Here is a 17983-nt window from a genome sequence, read left to right as displayed (position 1 = left end):
TGAAATTGCAAACACACAATTTCGAAATTTGATCAAATTCAGAATCCCGGAATAACTAAAATTTCAGAAAAACTTTAGAAAAATCAGAATGTTGGAGAATGTTGAGGATATCAAAATTCTCGTAATTTCATAATTTTTTAATTTTCCAAAAAATCTGAAATTCCTTTCAGCGTGGCGGTCTAACATACACCGACGAAGAAGTCGATTTTCAAATTCAAGAAGTCGATTCGGCTTCTCGTGTCAACGTCATCCAACCACCAGCACCTCTTCAGAATCTCTCATTTAAAACTGCTCAAGCTCTGCCACGAACGTCTTCAAAAACGACGACGTCGTCTTCTGAATCAGATGACGTGGAACCACCGATGAGAACGGCCAAGGAGGAGACAGAAAACCACCCGAAAACTGCAATTTCCGGAGAGATTCCCGAAAAAATGAATACAGCAATTTCGGAAAAATCAACGAAAACTATGCGTCTATCGGCTACTGTAACTAATACTACTGCTGGAAATTCGGCTGAAACGATTTCTTTGAAAACTGGAAGAGATTAGAATAAATGTTTTTTTTTCTCTTGAATTTGGATTTTTTGGATTTCTCAAGAAATTCGAAGTTTTGGAACTTTTGAAAATTTTCGGAATTTGGAATTTAGGATCTTTGTTTATTGTCAGATTTTTTTTGAGTAGGAATTTTCGATTTTCGGATTCTGAAACTTTGTGCTTCTGAAATTGTGAAGTTCTGAAATTCTGAAATTCAGAGATTCTGAGATTCGGAAATTCTGAAATTCTGAGATTTTGAGATTCCAAGATTTTAAGATTTTAAGATTCTGAGATTCTGAGATTCTGAGATTTTGAGATTCCAAGATTCTAAGATTTTAAGATTCTGAGATTCTGAGATTCGAAAATTCTGGGATTCTGAGACTCTGAGAATCTGAGATTCTAAGATTTTAAGATTCTGAGATTCTGAGATTCTGAGATTCCGAGATTCTGAGATTCTAAAATTTTGAGATTCTAAGATTCTAAGATTTTGAGATTCTGAGATTCTGAGATTCTGAGATTCGGAAATTCTGAAATTCTGAGATTTTGAGATTCCAAGATTCTAAGATTTTAAGATTCTGAGATTCTGAGATTCTGAGATTTTGAGATTCCAAGATTCTAAGATTTTAAGATTCTGAGATTCTGAGATTCGAAAATTCTGAGATTCTGAGACTCTGAGAATCTGAGATTCTAAGATTTTAAGATTCTGAGATTCTGAGATTCTGAGATTCCGAGATTCTGAGATTCTAAAATTTTGAGATTCTAAGATTCTAAGATTTTGAGATTCTGAGATTCTGAGAACTGAGATTCTGAGATTCTGAGATTCCGAGATTCTGAGATTCTGAGATTCTGAAATTTTGAGAATTTTTGAATTTTAGAATTTCCAGATTTCAGATTCAGGATTTAGAATTTTTGACATTCTGAAATTCTGAATTTCAGAATTTCGGAATTATTGAAAACTATAAAATCCTGAGAAATCTGGGTTTCAGACCTTAAAAACTTGAAAGCTCTGAAATTTCGAAATTTCAGAATTTCAGAATTTCCCTGAAATAGTTCCCAATTCTCTCCGATCAAAAATCACTGATTATATTTTTTTTTTCGGCGAATCTCATTGTTATTACTTCCTTATCACTTCCTTCCTTGTCTTATCAACTGCCTCTGATCTAATTTTTTCCGTATAAAAAGGATCAGAATATCTGTTGAAAAACAAATTCTTGATTCAAAATGGTTTTTCTCCTATTGCTCATCTTTATTTCTACCGTACTGTCTTCTCAAGAACTGTATGCACCACCAATTCTTGTTGGTGGATCCTATGTGCTTTCTACAAATTACGAAGGAGCCAAAAATTCTTCGACTGGAATTAAAAGATTATTGAATTCTGAAACTGAGGACACATGGCAAGTTTTTCATTTTTGTACAAAAGATGGGCAGAACAAGGACAAGTGTGGCGCATGGGTGGATAAGGTGATTTCGAAATTTTGAAAAATTGAAATTCTGAAATTCTAAGATTCTGAGATTCTGAGATTCTGAGATTCTGAGATTCTGAAATTCTGAGATTCTGAAATTCTGAAACTCAAAAAAATCTGAAATTCAGAAATGTTGAGATTCTGTAACTTCGAGACTTTGAAATTATGAAAATCTGAGATCCTGAGATTCTGAGATTTTGATATTCTGAGATTCTGAGATTCTGAGGTTCTGGGATTCTGAGATTTTGAAATCCTGGATTTCTGAAATTCTGAAATTCTGAAATTCTGAGATACTGAGATTTTGAGATTCTGAAATTCTGAGATATTGAGATTTTGAGATTCTGAGATTCTGAGATTCTGAGATTCTGAGATTCTGAGATTCTGAGATTCTGAGATTCTGAGATTCTGAGATTCTGAAATTCTGAGATTCTGAAATTCTGAGATTCTAAGACCCTGAAATTTGGAAATTCTGAGGTTCTGAGATTCTGAAACTCTTGAAATTTGAAGAATTCTGCATTTCTGAAATTGTGATATTTAGAAAATTCCGAAAAATTCCGAAAAATCTGAAAAGTGCCCAAATTTTTACAAAACTTCGAAAACTTCACTATGTATTTCAAAAATTCTGAAATTTTAAAAAAACTCGAATTTTTCAGAACGGCAAAAAAATCGCGGGAGCCAACAACAATGTGAAAGAAGTGGAGGACGTCTACTTGTAAATTTCAAAAATGCAATTGTCGGATTCTGGAAGATATTCACGTCATCCATCTGATCCAGTGAAGGAAGCTCTGGAATGGGTTGTAGTCTCTGTGCAGGAAGGACCAAAACCACCACCACATACTTATTGATTTTTTTTCCAAAATTTGTGTAAAATTTTTAATAAAATGTCATACTTTACTTTTTGAAAAAAATCTTTATTAAACTCTAACAAAAAATCCACTAATCAAACAAAATAGATCGGTTGATCTTTCTTAAACTTCCGATGATCCTGCAGCGGATCGATAACACTTGAAGGTCGTGATCCATGCGAACTGACAGATCGGATTTCCTTCTCTTTCTTCAAAATTGGCTCCAATTTGATTTCAGGCGTGCTAATTCTCTCCACCACATCCTCTTCCAACTTTCCATGAACCCAAAATGTTTCCATAACTCCTTTCCCTTTAATTATAACCTCTCCTCGAGAACTAGTCTCATATTGGTGGGGATAATGAGAGGTTAAAAGAGAATGAGCCGCTTCTGACATATGGATTTGAGATGGTTTTCCATTTGATTCCATTCTGGAGGCTGTGTTCACTGTGTCACCGAATAGACAGTAACGGGGCATCGACAAACCGACCACACCAGCTACGCAGGGTCCTGGAAAGTTATAAATTTTACAGAGTTAGGAGCCTTTGTATCTCTCTCACCACTGTTAACACCAATCCTCAATTCGACCTGCTCTCTTGGCAAGTGTGGAATTTTAAATTTCCTACAGTATTCCATAAATTGAAGGGACATGTCCACGATTTGTCTGAAAATCTCAAATTTCAGCAAATGCGCTCTAATGACAAAACAACTCACTTAATATGTGCATAACCATTTCTAGTGGGTAGTCCAGAAACACAAAGATATCCATCACCAATCGATTCGACTTTATAAACGCCGTGCTCTTCGATGATTGTATCAAAATTACTGTACAAATCATTGAGCAAATTCACCACTTGAAACGGTGAACACTTTTGAGATAGTTGTGTGAATTTGACGACATCCGAAAAGAATACGGTCACTGAATCGAATCCCTCCGGTTCCACGGTTTGACCAGCTTTTAGGCGTTCCGCTACTTGTCTGGAATATTGCAAACTCTGGGATAATTTATCAGAAAAATTGGCACGTCATCAGCTTTTTTTTGGCGCAAAAATCAGCTTTCTAGGCCTTCTAAAAGCTGAGGTACCGCTATTTGAAGTTTGGAAGAGACGCAAACGACGAGACTGCCTGCGTCTCTCATTTCTAAAACTTTGAACAACCGTATCTCAGCCCCTAGTGTAGCTAGAAACTTGGTTTTTTTTCCAATTAATACATAAAATTTAGTGTTTCAATAAATTAGTGTCAAATTGTCTGTGCCTCTCCTCCAAATGCCTCTATCTCGATTTCTAATTGCGCTAGAAACTCGGTTTTTGTGCAAACTCGTACCTTGGCAACATTCTGCTCAACAAAATATCTGCCTTCTTCTTCTCCAATGTCAATTCCTTGGTCCTCTCCTCCACCTCCACCTCCAAAGTCTGTGTGTACTCTTCCAACATATTGAACACATGATCCATCAAATTCGATTTCGATTTTGGCTTCAAACTTTTCAGTGTCCCACAAATACTTTCAGAATTCGGACGGTCCTCTGGATCTTCTGCCCAACAATCTTTGACCAAGCGAATGAGGTCTGGGTTCACATCAGGAATGTCGGTGATAAGTTCTGGGCGGATCGGAAATACACCCCCTTTTTTGACCATGTACACAATTTCTGAAAGTTTCGGAATGTGATGGAAAACATAGAGCTTCTAAAATGATGAAGATCATAAAAAAAAGAAGCTTCTAGGTCATCTAGAAGCCGAGATACGGCTCTTAGAAGCTTTGAAGAGACGCAGACAGCTAGCGTGTCTCGTTGTCTGCGTGTCTCCAAAATTTCAAAGCACTGTATCTCGGTGTCTAGCTAACCTAGAAACCTGAACTTTTCTGAACGCCTACCTTCAGAATCCTCCTTCCTGTCCAAAAAATCCCATGCCTCCTTTTTAGTCAATATCTCCGAGGCAACAATTGCAAATGAGTACACATCGGCACTCGGATCCATTTGGGATACTGTAAGTGAGCCACGTAGCACTTCTGGGGCGACCCACAAAAGTCGTTTCTTGGGTGGGATCTCATTTTCGACAAGATTTTCAATTCCGAATTCGGCGAGCTTCACTTGCCAGGAGTCATTTACAAGACAGGTGGCGGAACGGAGGTTTCCATGGAGGCGGAGGAAGGATTTGTGGAGATAGTTGAGACCCTGAAAGTTTAAAACTTTATAAAGATGAAAAAATATTTTATGAGGATTTAAACTCAGCTATCAGAGCTCAAATCGGTCAATTTCAGGCCAAGTTACAGCGATTTAACTTTTAGATCAACTTGCTAAAAACGCATTGAAAAATGTAAGGATAGAAAACACAATAAAATTTCAGACAATTCAGTAGAAAAATCAAGCGGTCCATAATTTCGACTTTTTCAGATTCAAAAAAAAATTAGAGCTTGTGATTTTGGATTCAAAAAAATTGACATGTCATCAGCTCTGTTTGGCGCAAAAATCAGCTTTCTAGACCGCCTGGGAGTCGAGATATAGCCAATTGAAGTTGTGAAGAGACGCAGGCAGTTAGGGTGTCTCCTTGTCTGCGTCTCTAGTCTCTAAAGCTTCAAAACACTATCTCGGCCGTTGATTTGATGCAAAAATCAACCTTCTAGCTCTTCTAGAACCCAAGATAGGACCACTTGAAGTTTCCGAGGTTAGAGACGCAGTGTGTCTCGTCGTCTGCGTCTCTAGCCTCCTAAACTTTGAATCGCTGTATCTCCGCTCATAGAAAAGCTAGAAAGTTGGTTTTTCTTGTAAATCACCCAATTTAGAACAAGTTTTCTGGTCATATATGTAGTTTTCATTTGAAAAAAAACTTTGAAAAAAAATCCCAAATCTTGAAAAGTTGCATGGATTCAAAGTTTTTTGACAACTGTGAAATAGAAAGTGTGTATTCTATTTCTGTCAAAAAATCATCTTTCCAGGATGTCTGCGAGCCGAAATACATCGTTTTGAAGTTTAGGAAAGTCGCAGACAGTTAGAGTGCTCTCGTTGTCTGCGTCTCTCACTACCAGATGTTGAAATTCCAGTATCTCAGCTCCTAGAAGGCCTAGAAACCCCATTCTTTCACCAAACCCACCTCCGCAACATCCTTGATAATGCAAAACATGAAAAAGTAATCCATCGAGAAGTTTCCACGAGACAGAATGTCTTGAAGGGATCCTCTGGAACATAGTTTAGTGACCGAGATGAATTGAGATCCGTCAATCGATAATCCGATAAATTTGTTGAGATTCTCATGTTCCAACTTTCTCAATTTCACAAATTTCTCCATATCCGATTTTGTTAAATTCATATATTGATACTTCATCGTTAACACCATATCCTTCTCGTAGATCATAATTGTGTAATTCTCACAAAAATCACTAACTGCCGTAGTTTTGGATTCCCCAGTCTGGGCGGATTGTAGGGACCGTTTGCTGGTGTGATGTGCGTTTTTGCGATTTTCCGGTTCCATTAAACTCAAAAACGGGATTTGCCATTCCGAATTGATTCTTAATTGCTCAGCCCGTCGACTGGACATGATAAAACAGCAGCCGATGATTAGGGTAATTAGCATTAGGATAATTACGACAAGTGCCACAATTATCAAAAGTTGGTATTGTTGGAAAAACGAAACTGGGCAGGATTTTCCAAGAAATCCACAGATTGGAATATCCAAAGGCCTGTGGTTACTGTAGAAGTGCCATACGGTGGGACCCTCGTCTTTGTAGAACAAGGAGACGTTCTGGAAAAGGATTCTAACTTTTTTTTTGTTTGAAAATTTTGATCCCAATTACCATTTTCTCATTGAGAAATGTAAAATTGATATAAGCCACTTGATCATAATGTTCATTCAATCCGTATAATTGAAAAATTGACATTCTTGTTAGATTTGTTGATATTTTAACTTCTCCTGTCATTCCTGTAAATTAGAAAAGAATATAAATAAAAGAATCACATCTCTAGCTCTTCTAGAAGCCGAGATACAGTAATTTGAAGTTCAACGGGTGGAGACGCAGACGACAAGACACTCAAACTGTCTGCGTCTCTTCAAAACTTCAATTGGCTTTATCTCGGCTGCTAGACGTGCTAGAACCTTGGTTTGTGGACGAAAAAAAAATCTGAAAAGATGACAAATTAGAAAAAAGAGAATCAGAAAAAAAATCTAAATAATTTAATTCTGTGAAAGAATTAGAGTTTTTATGATATTTCCTGAAAATTAAATTTAGCATAATACAGAAGTCATTGTCTTTAGAATGGAGGAAAAATCGAGTCTCTAGGACGCCTGAAAGCCGAGATACGGCCATTCAAGGTTTAGAAGAAACGCAGGCAGTTAGAGTATCTTGTTGTCTGCGTCTCTATTCTCCAAAAGTTCAAAGCGTTATATCTCGGCTCCTAAAAGAGCTAGAAGCTTGTTTTAACTTGCCAATGAGAGATAATGATGTGCTAATTCATAGTCATTTTTTTTGAATTCTATTGTTATTGTAGTTTAAAAAAAATTTTCAGCATAATTTTTAAAAACTTTAAATATTTTTGGTTTTACAGATTTCTCACATTTTCCGCTTCATTTTGGTGTAACAATCAAGTCTCTAGGACGCCTGGAACCCGATATTCAGCCACTCAAAGTTTGGGAGGCGAGAGACGCAGACAACGAGACAATCTAATTGTCTGCGTCTCTTCAAAACTTCAAACGCGCATATCTCGGCTCCTAGAAGAGCTAGAAGCTTGTTTCTTTTTGCATTCTTATTATTTTCCTTACCTTGAAACGAAGTTATAAACTGGGGGACTATCACATCAACATTAGAGTAGACTTCAGGATCCGTGGAATTCGTATGCGTCAGTGCAACGCCATATAAATAGACGACGTCGAACAGATGACGTGCGTAAGCTCCCATGACCTGAAAAATTTTATTTTTGTTTTTTCAACCAAAACCTCTTTGGATTACTGTATTATTTGCACTCATACAAGCCATTGTTGAGCAATTCATGGGCGCTTCTCTGACAGCTCTTATTATATTATTTTGCATATAATGCAAATATGCTTTATCGGTGACTTCAGAATTCACATCGAGCTGAAAATTGGAATTTTGGAATTTCAGAAAAAAAATCTGGTATCTTACCACCAACATCCGCTGAGCCGCCTGCTTGGCAATTGACTCGAAACCATCGGTTCCCTCAGAGAATGATTCCCAGATTGGGGTGAGGCCAGATTGGGAAACTGAAAATCAAAAATTTATCTTTCATTTACAAGTTGAACCAGGTTTCTAGGCCATCTAGAAGATGAGATACAGCCTTTTGAAGTTTGGCAGGCTAGAGACGCCAGACGACGAGTCACTCTGACTGTCTGCGTCTCTTCAAAACTTAACTAGGGTTATCTCGGGTTCCGGAAGACTCAGAATATTGATTTAACTTGCAAATGAAAGCTGGAGAACCGTGTTTCAGATTTTAGAAGATTTTTATTCTGAATTTTTTTTTTGAAGTTTATATTTTATGGATTCAATTTTCTGAAAACATAAAAACACGGCTTCCTAGCTCTCATTTGCAAGTTAAACAAACTTTCTAGCTCTTCTAGGAGCCGAGGAACATCACTTTGAAGTTTTGGAGGGTGAGAGACGCAGACGACGAGACACTCTAACTGTCTGCGTCTCTTCAAAACTCTGAATGACAATATCTTGGGTCCTGGAAGAGCTAGAAAAGTGATTCTTGAACTACGATCAAGCGGAAATTGAGTAAAATCTGTGAAATTAGAAAATCTTTGAAATTTTACGAAAAATTAAAAAAAAATTCAAGAATGTGTTCGAAAACTTGTAATTCCAAAAATACTAGATTTCACAATATATTTGCAAGTTGAATCAAGTTTCTATGTCGTCTAGGGGCCGAGATACATCCCTTCGAAGTTTGGAATGCTAGAGACGCAGACGACTAGACACTCTAACTGTCTGCGTCTCTATAAACTCCAAACGACTGTATCTCAGCTCTCTAACTCATCTAGGAGCTGAGATATAACCTTTTAAAGTTTGGAGAGACACAGACAACGAGACACACTGCGTCTCTGACTCTAGCTGTCTGCGTCTCTTTGAAACTTCAAACGACTGTATCTCAGCTCCTAGAAGAGCTAGAAACCTGGTTTTTTTCAGTATTTTAACTTAAATTTTCACAAAAAACTTACACACACTTTTGCCTAACGAAGATTGAACACCAAACGCTATATTCCTCATTGAAAGCATTATATGCACATACTCATCACTTATCATATCATGACCAGACATTTTCAAAAGATAGTCCCTTTTCTCAAAAGCAGTTTGAGAGCACCAGAGGATTACTGTAATTATGGGAATTTTGAAATTTTGAAAATTCAATTTTTAAACAAAAAAACCTACTTCTCGCGCGGCTCTTCACCGATTGTAGCACAATATCTGTCGTCTGGTTATCATTCAAATAAATTTCCGCTTTTATCACAATATTCACATCGAAATCTGCTTCCGGATCACTTAGGGTCGATTCCACATCTGTCATAACACTTGAACAGTACTGTATGTCACTTTGATAGTATAACATGGCAACTCTGGACCAATGATATTGTTGGAGGACTTTTGCAACTGCAAAACCGAGCCTGTAATAATGAAATTAGAGCAAATTTCAATTTGAATAGCGAAAAAATCAGTTTTCTAGCTCATCTGGGAGCCGAGATAAGATTATTTGAAGTTTGCGCACGCAGACAACTAGACACTCTAGCTGTCTGCGTCTCTCCAAAACTTCAAAGGACTATATCTCGGCTCCTAGATGAGCTAGAAAACTGATTTTTCTTGGAAAATGTTGGGTTCAAGATGGTCATAACATTCCTGATAGAAAAATCCATTTGTGTAGTTTTGAAATTTTTTGAAAAAGTCGAAGATTTTTGCAAACTGTATCATGAAATGAAAATAGACAAAATTTCCTCCAAATCAAAGCAATAACTAATTTCCTAGCACTTCTAGGAGTCGAGATATAGTCAATTGAAGTTTTAGAGAGACGCAGGCAGTGAGAGTCAGAGACGCAGCGTGTCTCGTTGTCTGCGTCTCTAGCTTTCTAAATTTCGAATCGCTGTATCTTTGCTCTTGGAACAGCAGAAGAGGTTGTTTTTAGACAGAAAAAAAACTTGAAATGGGGATTTTATTAGAAAATTCATTAAAATTTGGTTTTTTGAAAGATCAATTTTTAAACATTTGAAAATGTGTGTTTTGAGCTTTATTTCTGTCCAAAAACCAGACGCAGACGACGAGACACACTGCGTCTCTGACTCTAGCTGTCTGCGTCTCTTCAAACGGCTATATCTCGGCTCCCAGACGTCCTAGGAACCTGGTTTTTTCTTAATACTCACATTTGCGAATTCGGCAATACCGTAGTCAAATATGGAAACCGTATGACATCTGAGAGATCCGAGTCACTAACAAATCCGTATCCAAGAACGGGTTTTCGGGAATTCGACGCTAAAATCGACATTGTTCGAAGAGCTTGAGCGCACGGTGGACCAATTATCACATCCACTTTGTCCTCTTTGATGAATTTCATTCCCGCTCGAACCACACTTCCCAAATCGCATTCGGTGTACTCGACAATGTATCTGGAATTATTTATTTCTAGCTGGAATTTTGAAAATCTTAAAATACAGATTTTCAGCTAACGATTGGAAAAGAAATGAGGCTTCTAGGTCGTCTGGGAGCCGAGTTATAGCAGTTTGAAGTTTGAAGAGACGCAGATAACGAGACACGCTGCGTCTCTCGCGCCTGACAAGAGAGACGCAGACAGCTAGATCGCCAAAACTTCAAATGACCATATCTCAGCTCCTAGAAGACCTTGAAACTTGATGTTTTCACCAATTAATGTGAAATATTTTCCATTTTCCGGTAGACATACTCAAAATCAAAGTTTTCCACAAATCCGAATTGGCGGAGACGTTCAATTGCTAACGGGACGGCACCACCACACACCGACCAACCAACAGAGCCGGTTTGATTGGTCTCGGCGGCAGCGATTCCGATTTTTATCTGAAAAAGTATTGGATTTTCAGAGTTTCCTGTGACTCTAAAAATTCTGAAATTCCGAAAAATTCAGGAATCACAGAAAAATCGTAAATCGAAAATCCTAAAACTTCCGAAAAATTAATGAATTATTTTTTTTTAAAGTTTTCTTGAAATTTCGGCTCCGCGTCGTGTCGAAACCGCGACACTTCGTAACCGGTCATTTCGAAACGAGTCGTTTTTCGTTTTCGAAGTGACCGGTTTCGAAGTGTCACGCAGTTTCGAAATTACCAGTTTCGAAACGTCGCGGTTTCGAAGTGATTGGTTTCAAAATTTCTGGTTTCGAAGTGTCACATAGTTTCGAAGTGTCGCGGTTTCGAAGTGTCTAGGTTTCGAAATTGCTGGTTTCGAAATTACTGGTTTTAAACTGACTGGTTTCAAAATAAACGGTTTCGAAGTGTCGCGGTTTCGAAATGACCGGTTTCGAAATGTCTGGTTTCGAAGTGTCACATAGTTTCGAACTGACTAGTTTCGAAATTACCGGTTTCGAAATGACCGGTTTCGAAATGTCTGGTTTCGAAGTGTCACATAGTTTCGAACTGACTAGTTTCGAAATGACCGGTTTCGAAATGACCGGTTTCGAAATGTCTGGTTTCGAAGTGTCACATAGTTTCGAAGTGTCGCGGTTTCGAAGTGTCTCGGTTTCGAAGTGTCACATTGTTTCGAAGTGTCACGGTTTCGAACTGACTGGTTTCGAAATGACCGGTTTCAAAGTGTCGCGGTGCCGAAATTTTGAGTATTTGGATTTTTTTTTGAATTTTTTTGGAATTTTGAACGTTTTTTTTTCTAATTCAGAAAGATCTGAAAATTCCAAAAAATTCGAAAAACTTACAATTTTTCGATTCGTTGAATTATTCCCAGAATTCGTCGAATTCGACGAATACACAGAATACTCAAAATTCGTGGTCGAATTTTGAGTATTCGCAGAAGAAAATAATAGTAGTATGAAAAATTCCAGAACTTTCATTTTTCTGGAATTCCAGACAAAAATGACGACTGGAAATGAAAATTTGTGTGTTCTGTGTTTTGGGAATCTCCGAAATTTCCCAAATTTTCAGCTTCTTCCTGGTTCTTCCCAGAAATCCTTGAAAAAGAAAGGAATCCTCCTTTTTACGTATTCTTTTTTTTTGTATACGTAATTTCTCCAAAAAAAGAAGAAAAAAACGGAAAGAAATTTATTGAGATCTTTAGATTTTCAGATTTTCAGATTTTCAGATAAATTTCAGTTCTCCAAATTTCCAGACTTCTTCTCATAATCCCTTGTTGTAGAAAACCACTTCTGGAGCATCGGCACGAGAGAAAATCTCATTCTGAGAAGCGGGTTCCAGTTTCGTGACCTGAAAAAAAAGTATTCTGAATTTTGTAATTTTTTTAAAAATTCAAAAAAAATTTTTTTTTTTTTGAAATTAAAAAATTTTACCTCTACAGCAGTTTTTTGTGGAAAAAGTGCACAACACATCGGGGTCGTGAAAAACAGAGCCATTCCGGCCAACATCGTCTGAATCGGGTATTCTGAATATTTTTTCATCCATGGACGGGTACGGTAGTAGGCAGTTCGCGTGATGCGATTCATGATGATTGGTGTCATTACTGAAAATAAAACTCGATGTTTAGAATGGGGGCCTAGGATCCGACACCTGGCCTAGGGATCCAAATTTGGTTTCCTAGGCCATGTGTTGGAATCCTAGTTATTTGGATCCGACACATAAACTAGAAACCGAGCTATGACCTAGCAGGAAAGCTGGCCTAGGATCCGACAAGTGGCCTAGGAATCCAAAATCTAGGCCATTTTGTTTTCTAGATCGTCTGTCGGGCTTCAGGTCATCCAAGATCTTTTAATAATCAAAAACAAAAATGATAGCATAGGATCCGACTAGTAACCTAAAACACAACAATTGACCTAAAACGAAGGCCGGCCTAGAATCCGACACATGGCCTAGAATTCCAAATTCTGTTTTTCTAGGCCATGTTTTGGGATTTTTGAAAATTTTTAATTTTTCGAAATTTTCGGAAATTTTCAATTTTTTAATTTCCGAATTTCAGAATTTCCAAATTTCAGAATTTCAGAATCGCAGAATCTCAAAATCTCAAAACTTCAAGAATCTCAGAATCTCAGAATTTCAGAATTTTAGAATTTCCAAAATCTCAGAATCTCAGAATCTCAAAATCTCAGGATCTCAAAACTTCTGAATTTCTGAATTTCAGATTTTCAGAATTTTGGAATTTCCAGAATCTCAGAATTTCAGAATTTCAGAATTCAAGAATTTCAGAATTTCAGAATTCAAGAATTTCAGAGTTTTATTTTCTTGGTCTGGCCTAAAAACCCAAATTTGGTTTTCTAGGCCACCTCGGTTTGTACTAGAATAATGAAGCCTGACATTTCCGAGATCAAACATTTAGGATTTTTACACTTTTTGTTTTTTTTTTTTTGAAAAATATGGAAACCCTAAAATTTAGGACACAATCAAAAACACGAAAAGTCTCAAAATCAAACGTTCAAGGGATCCTTATGACATAGAAAACTCAAATTTGGTTTTCTAGGCCATGGCCTAGAAATTCAGGATTCTAGGCCACAGTGACTCACCCATATCCGGCATAGCCATGAAAATCCGGCTCATCGTAACCTGAGCAATCGAGAGAACAGCCATTTTCCGAGACCTTCCAACGAGTTCTCCTCTTTCATCACGCAACTCGAGGCCTTCAGTGACTTCGCTGCAAAATGCGCTCTATTGAGAATTTGGTGAGGGCTGTCGCAATTTTGAAAAATATTAAAATGTTTAAAGTTTTATATCCTACTTTTTTGTAGTTTTCAACTTTTTGATAGCTTTCCAAGTTTTCGAGATATGCGCCTTTAAACCCGAGAGGGATACGCAGTGAAGCGAGAGCGCGTTGTTGCTTCAAAGTATATCTCGCTCAGCTTCAAAGATAACAAAAAAATGCCAACTGACAAAATATTCAAAATTTTATATTCAAAATTTTTGTAGTTTTCAACTTTTTGATAGCTTTCCAAGTTTTTGAGATATGCGCCTTTCAATTTAGAGGACCCAATTTTGAAGGCGAAAAAACTTTGACCTTCCACATCTCCGCTATTTTTTGAGCTATCAAAATTTGGTAAATTAGTAAAATATTTTAAATTTTGTGAAGTTTGCAAATTTTAAACTCACTTGCTCCGAATCATTGGAATATTGATACAATTGGCCATTGCCACTGCGGCAAATGGGACGAGACGAGCGGCTACACTGTTCTTGTTCTGGAAAAACCAATATAACTCGAGAAGTAGAAATTCTAGGAAATTGTATTAACTATCAAAATGCAGATATCAAAATTTTACACAATTTTTGTTTTTCAAAATATTTGATATCTGCAACACTAAGCGAAATATGAACATTTAAAGTTGAAGGCGTCCTCGTTACCTTCTTCTTCACTTTAAAGGCGCATATCTCAAAAACTGAGAGAGCTATCAAAAAACTGTCAACTATAAAAAGATAGCTCTTAAATTTCCTACAAGATGACATTAAACGTTTTTGTATCATCTTCCAAATTTCTTACCTTAACCATCGCATTAAGTGCCAACGCGGCGGACATGGCTCCTCCCGTTGCACAAAGATATGAAAGAAGGAGTCGTTCATTGGAAGTTTTTACATTTCCACTACGATTTGTATAATTGACGACAGCGTTAAATGATTGATTGATCCAGTGAGAGAATACCACGCCAGGAAAGGTACGGTAGAGACTGAGGAGCATTCCGTTGATCAACATGTTGCCGGGCATCTGGAATTTTTTTTAAATTTTATTATGTCTCTTTTTAATGTCAGTCATAAAATATAGAAAATTTCCTTTGATTCAGTTCAAAAACCAGCTTTCTAGGGCGTCTAGAAGCCGAGTTACAGCAATTTGAAGTTTTGAAGAGACGCAGACAGTTAGAGTGTCTAGAGACACAGTGTGTCTCGTCGTCTGCGTCTCTCCGAACTTCAAAAACCTATATCTCGAGTTCTAGATAAGCTAGAAAAGTGATTCTTTCATAGAATCAAAGGAAGTTTCATATATTTTAATAATAAGTGCCTACCTGAGCACTCATCCGTCCCAAAAAGAACATTTTCTCTCCAGAATCCGGATGATACGTGGCATCGTACAAGGCTTTAGCTCTCCATAACTCGTTGACTGTTAATTGATCACTAATTATCCCTTTCCGATAATTAGTCACAATTTCTCGACATTTTTCCTGACGAGTTTCGGATGAGAAGAGGGTCAGAGGGTTGGTTAGTGTGAAGAAGTGGCGGACGCGGCCTGGAAAATTTTAGAAGGCCTAGATTTTCGTAAATCTCAGAATCTCAGCATTTCAGAATTTCAGAATTTCAGAATTTCAGAATCTCAGAATCTCAAAATATCAGGATCTCAAAACTTCTGAATTTCTGAATTTCTGAAATTTCGGAATTTCAGATTTTCAGAATTTTGGGATTCCCAGAATCTCAGAATCGCAAAACTTCAGAATCTCCGAATTTCAGAATCTCAGAATTTCAGAATTTTGGGATTTCCAGAATCTCAGAGTTTCAGATTTTCAGAATTTTAGAATTCCCAGAATCTCAGAATCTCAAAACTTCAGAATCTCAGAATCTCAGAATCTCAAAATCTCAGGATCTCAAAACTTCTGAATTTCTGAATTTCTGAAATTTCTGAAATTTCGGAATTTCGGAATTTCAGAATTTCAGCATTTCAGAACTTCAGAATTTCAGTATTTCAGAATTTCAGATTCTCAGAATTTCATGATCTCAAAATATCAGAATCTCAGAATTTCAGAATTTAAAAACATCAGAATTCCAGAATTTTCGGGAATTTTCGAATTCACCATAATACGTCCGTTGGTCCCATTGTGGTTTCGAAATGTCCGGTTTCGTTTTGAGATTGATGACAAGATCATTCATTTGTGTTTCTCTTCGGTTTTTTGGTGCTATTTTATAATTTTCCCCAGAAGAAAATGAGGAAATTTCAAAGTTTTCGAATAAAAAATGAACTTTATTTAAATTTTCTACCGAAAAAAAAGTTTTCTGCTTTTTCATGATTCCACGTAGATTTTTCTAAAGTCCTTTGTTATAGAAAACGATTTTCGGAGGATTTGGAAGCTTTGAAATATCCAATTGGAGGTTTTTCTCAAGTTTTGAGACCTGAAATTTAAAATTTTTTTGAAAATTGATATTTTTTCGAAAAGTCTGAGATTCCGAATATCAGAATCTCAAAATCTCAGAATTTCAGAATTTCAGAATCCCAGAATTTCATAATCTCCGAATCTCAGAATCTCCGAATCTCAGAATCTAAGAATCTCAGAATCTCAAAATCTCAGAATTTCAGAATCTCAGAATTTCAGAACCTCAAAATCTCAGAATTTCAGAATCTCAGAATTTCAGAATCTCAAAATCTCAGAATTTCAGAATCTCAGAATTTCAGAATCTCAAAATCTCAGAATTTCAGAACCTCAGTCTCAGAATCTCCGAATCTCAGAATCTCAGAATCTCAGAATCTTAGAATTTCAGAATCTCTGAATCTCAAAACCTCAGTCTCAGAATCTTTGAATTTCAGAATCTCAGAATTTCAGAATCTCAGAATCTCAGAATTTCAGAATTTCAGAATCTCAGAATCTCAGAATTTCAGAATCTCAGAATCTCAGAACCTCAGAATCTCAGAATCTCAGGATCTCAGAATCTCAGAATCTCAGAATCTCAGAATCTAAGAATCTTAGAATTTCAGAATCTCAGAATTTCAGAATCTCAGAATCTCAGAATTTCAGAATTTCAGAATCTCCGAATCTCAGAATTTCAGAATCTCAGAATCTCAGAATTTCAGAATTTCAGAATCTCTATTATTTATTCCGGGATTCTGAATTTGATCAAATTTCGAAATTGTGTGTTTGCAATTTCAGAATTTTAGATTTCAGATATATTTTGATTTTTAATTCTTGAATTCTTGAATTTTTGGAATTTTCAATTTTTTGGATTTTTTGAAAAATTGATATCCCGACATATCAGAATAACCAAAATTTTCGAAAAAGATATTTCGAAAAAAAAATTCTATATTCAAAATTTTTGAAGAATGTGAAAGTCTCGAGAAAAAATCAGAAAATTCTAAAATTCCAGAGCTTTAAAATTACGAAAGTTTCAGAGATTCCGAGGAATCTGAAAAATTCCAAAAGTTCCAGAAATTTTAGAAAAATACAGAAATCCCGAACATTCCGAAAATTCTATAATTTTCAAATTATCGAAAAATTCCGATAACTTCGAAATGTCAGAATCTCAGAATGTCAGGATTTCAGAATTTCAGTATTTCATAATCTCAAAATCTCAGAATCTCAGAATCTCAGAATCTCAGAACCTCAGAATCTCAGAATCTCAGGATCTCAGAATCTCAGAATCTCAGAATCTCAGAATTTAAGAATCTTAGAATTTCAGAATCTCAGAATTTCAGAATCTCAGAATCTCAGAATTTCAGAATTTCAGAATCTCCGAATCTCAGAATCTCAGAATCTCAGAATCTCAGAATCTTAGAATTTCAGAATCTCAGAATTTCAGAATCTCAGAATCTCAGAATCTCAGAATCTCAGAATCTCAGAATCTCAGAATTTCAGAATCTCAGAATCTCAGAATCTCAGGATCTCAGAATCTCAGAATCTCAGAATCTCAGAATTTAAGAATCTTAGAATTTCAGAATCTCAGAATTTCAGAATCTCAGAATCTCAGAATTTCAGAATTTCAGAATCTCCGAATCTCAGAATCTCAGAATCTCAGAATCTCAGAATCTTAGAATTTCAGAATCTCAGAATTTCAGAATCTCAGAATCTCAGAATCTCAGAATCTCAGAATCTCAGAATCTCAGAATTTCAGAATCTCAGAATTTCAGAATCTCAGAATCTCAGAATCTCAGAATCTCAGAATCTCAGAATCTCAGAATTTCAGAATCTCAGAATTTCAGAATCTCAGAATCTCAGAATCTCAGAATCTCAGAACCTCAGAATCTCAGAATCTCAAAACCTTAGAATCTCAGAATCTCAGAACCTCAGAATCTCAGAATCTCAAAACCTTAGAATCTCAGAACCTCAGAATTCCA

General features: G+C 36.5%; 4 protein-coding genes across 4 annotated transcripts in view; 2 read left to right on the top strand and 2 right to left on the bottom strand.

The window, feature by feature from the left end:
• The window catches only part of Cbr-gcy-1, a gene marked incomplete at both ends in the record, with an annotated part of 89932 nt that extends 79092 nt beyond the window's left edge, over positions 1-10840 (bottom strand). The window contains 12 exons of the mRNA XM_002629597.1: positions 3595-3809; positions 4398-4484; positions 4709-5009; positions 5926-6573; positions 6626-6750; positions 7588-7726; positions 7775-7900; positions 7949-8046; positions 8998-9150; positions 9209-9441; positions 10189-10431; positions 10725-10840. Coding sequence (XP_002629643.1) covers positions 3595-3809; positions 4398-4484; positions 4709-5009; positions 5926-6573; positions 6626-6750; positions 7588-7726; positions 7775-7900; positions 7949-8046; positions 8998-9150; positions 9209-9441; positions 10189-10431; positions 10725-10840 — 2484 coding nt within the window. The remainder of the gene's footprint in view (positions 1-3594; positions 3810-4397; positions 4485-4708; positions 5010-5925; positions 6574-6625; positions 6751-7587; positions 7727-7774; positions 7901-7948; positions 8047-8997; positions 9151-9208; positions 9442-10188; positions 10432-10724) is intronic.
• Positions 1-15810, bottom strand: part of Cbr-sfxn-1.2 — a gene marked incomplete at both ends in the record, with an annotated part of 81266 nt that extends 65456 nt beyond the window's left edge. The window contains 3 exons of the mRNA XM_002629598.1: positions 14438-14659; positions 14955-15175; positions 15735-15810. Of these exons, the coding sequence (XP_002629644.1) occupies positions 14438-14659; positions 14955-15175; positions 15735-15810 (519 nt within the window). The remainder of the gene's footprint in view (positions 1-14437; positions 14660-14954; positions 15176-15734) is intronic.
• On the top strand, positions 89-548 carry CBG00856 (the record flags this gene model as incomplete). Its single annotated transcript, XM_045241712.1, has 2 exons — positions 89-121; positions 171-548. The coding sequence occupies 2 exons, from the start codon at positions 89-91 to the stop codon at positions 546-548; spliced, it is 411 nt and encodes a 136-aa protein (XP_045091726.1).
• On the top strand, positions 1755-2712 carry CBG00857 (the record flags this gene model as incomplete). The annotated part of the gene is made up of 2 exons (XM_002629606.1): positions 1755-1994; positions 2650-2712. The coding sequence occupies 2 exons, from the start codon at positions 1755-1757 to the stop codon at positions 2710-2712; spliced, it is 303 nt and encodes a 100-aa protein (XP_002629652.1).
• Positions 15811-17983: the final 2173 nt, after the last annotated feature.

This window comes from Caenorhabditis briggsae (genome assembly GCF_000004555.2).
Source record: "Caenorhabditis briggsae complete genome, chrII, whole genome shotgun sequence".
Classification (NCBI taxonomy): Eukaryota; Metazoa; Nematoda; class Chromadorea; order Rhabditida; family Rhabditidae; genus Caenorhabditis; species Caenorhabditis briggsae.
The sequence above is the reverse complement of the archived record's forward strand: the minus strand, read 5'-3'. Positions and strand labels throughout refer to the sequence as shown.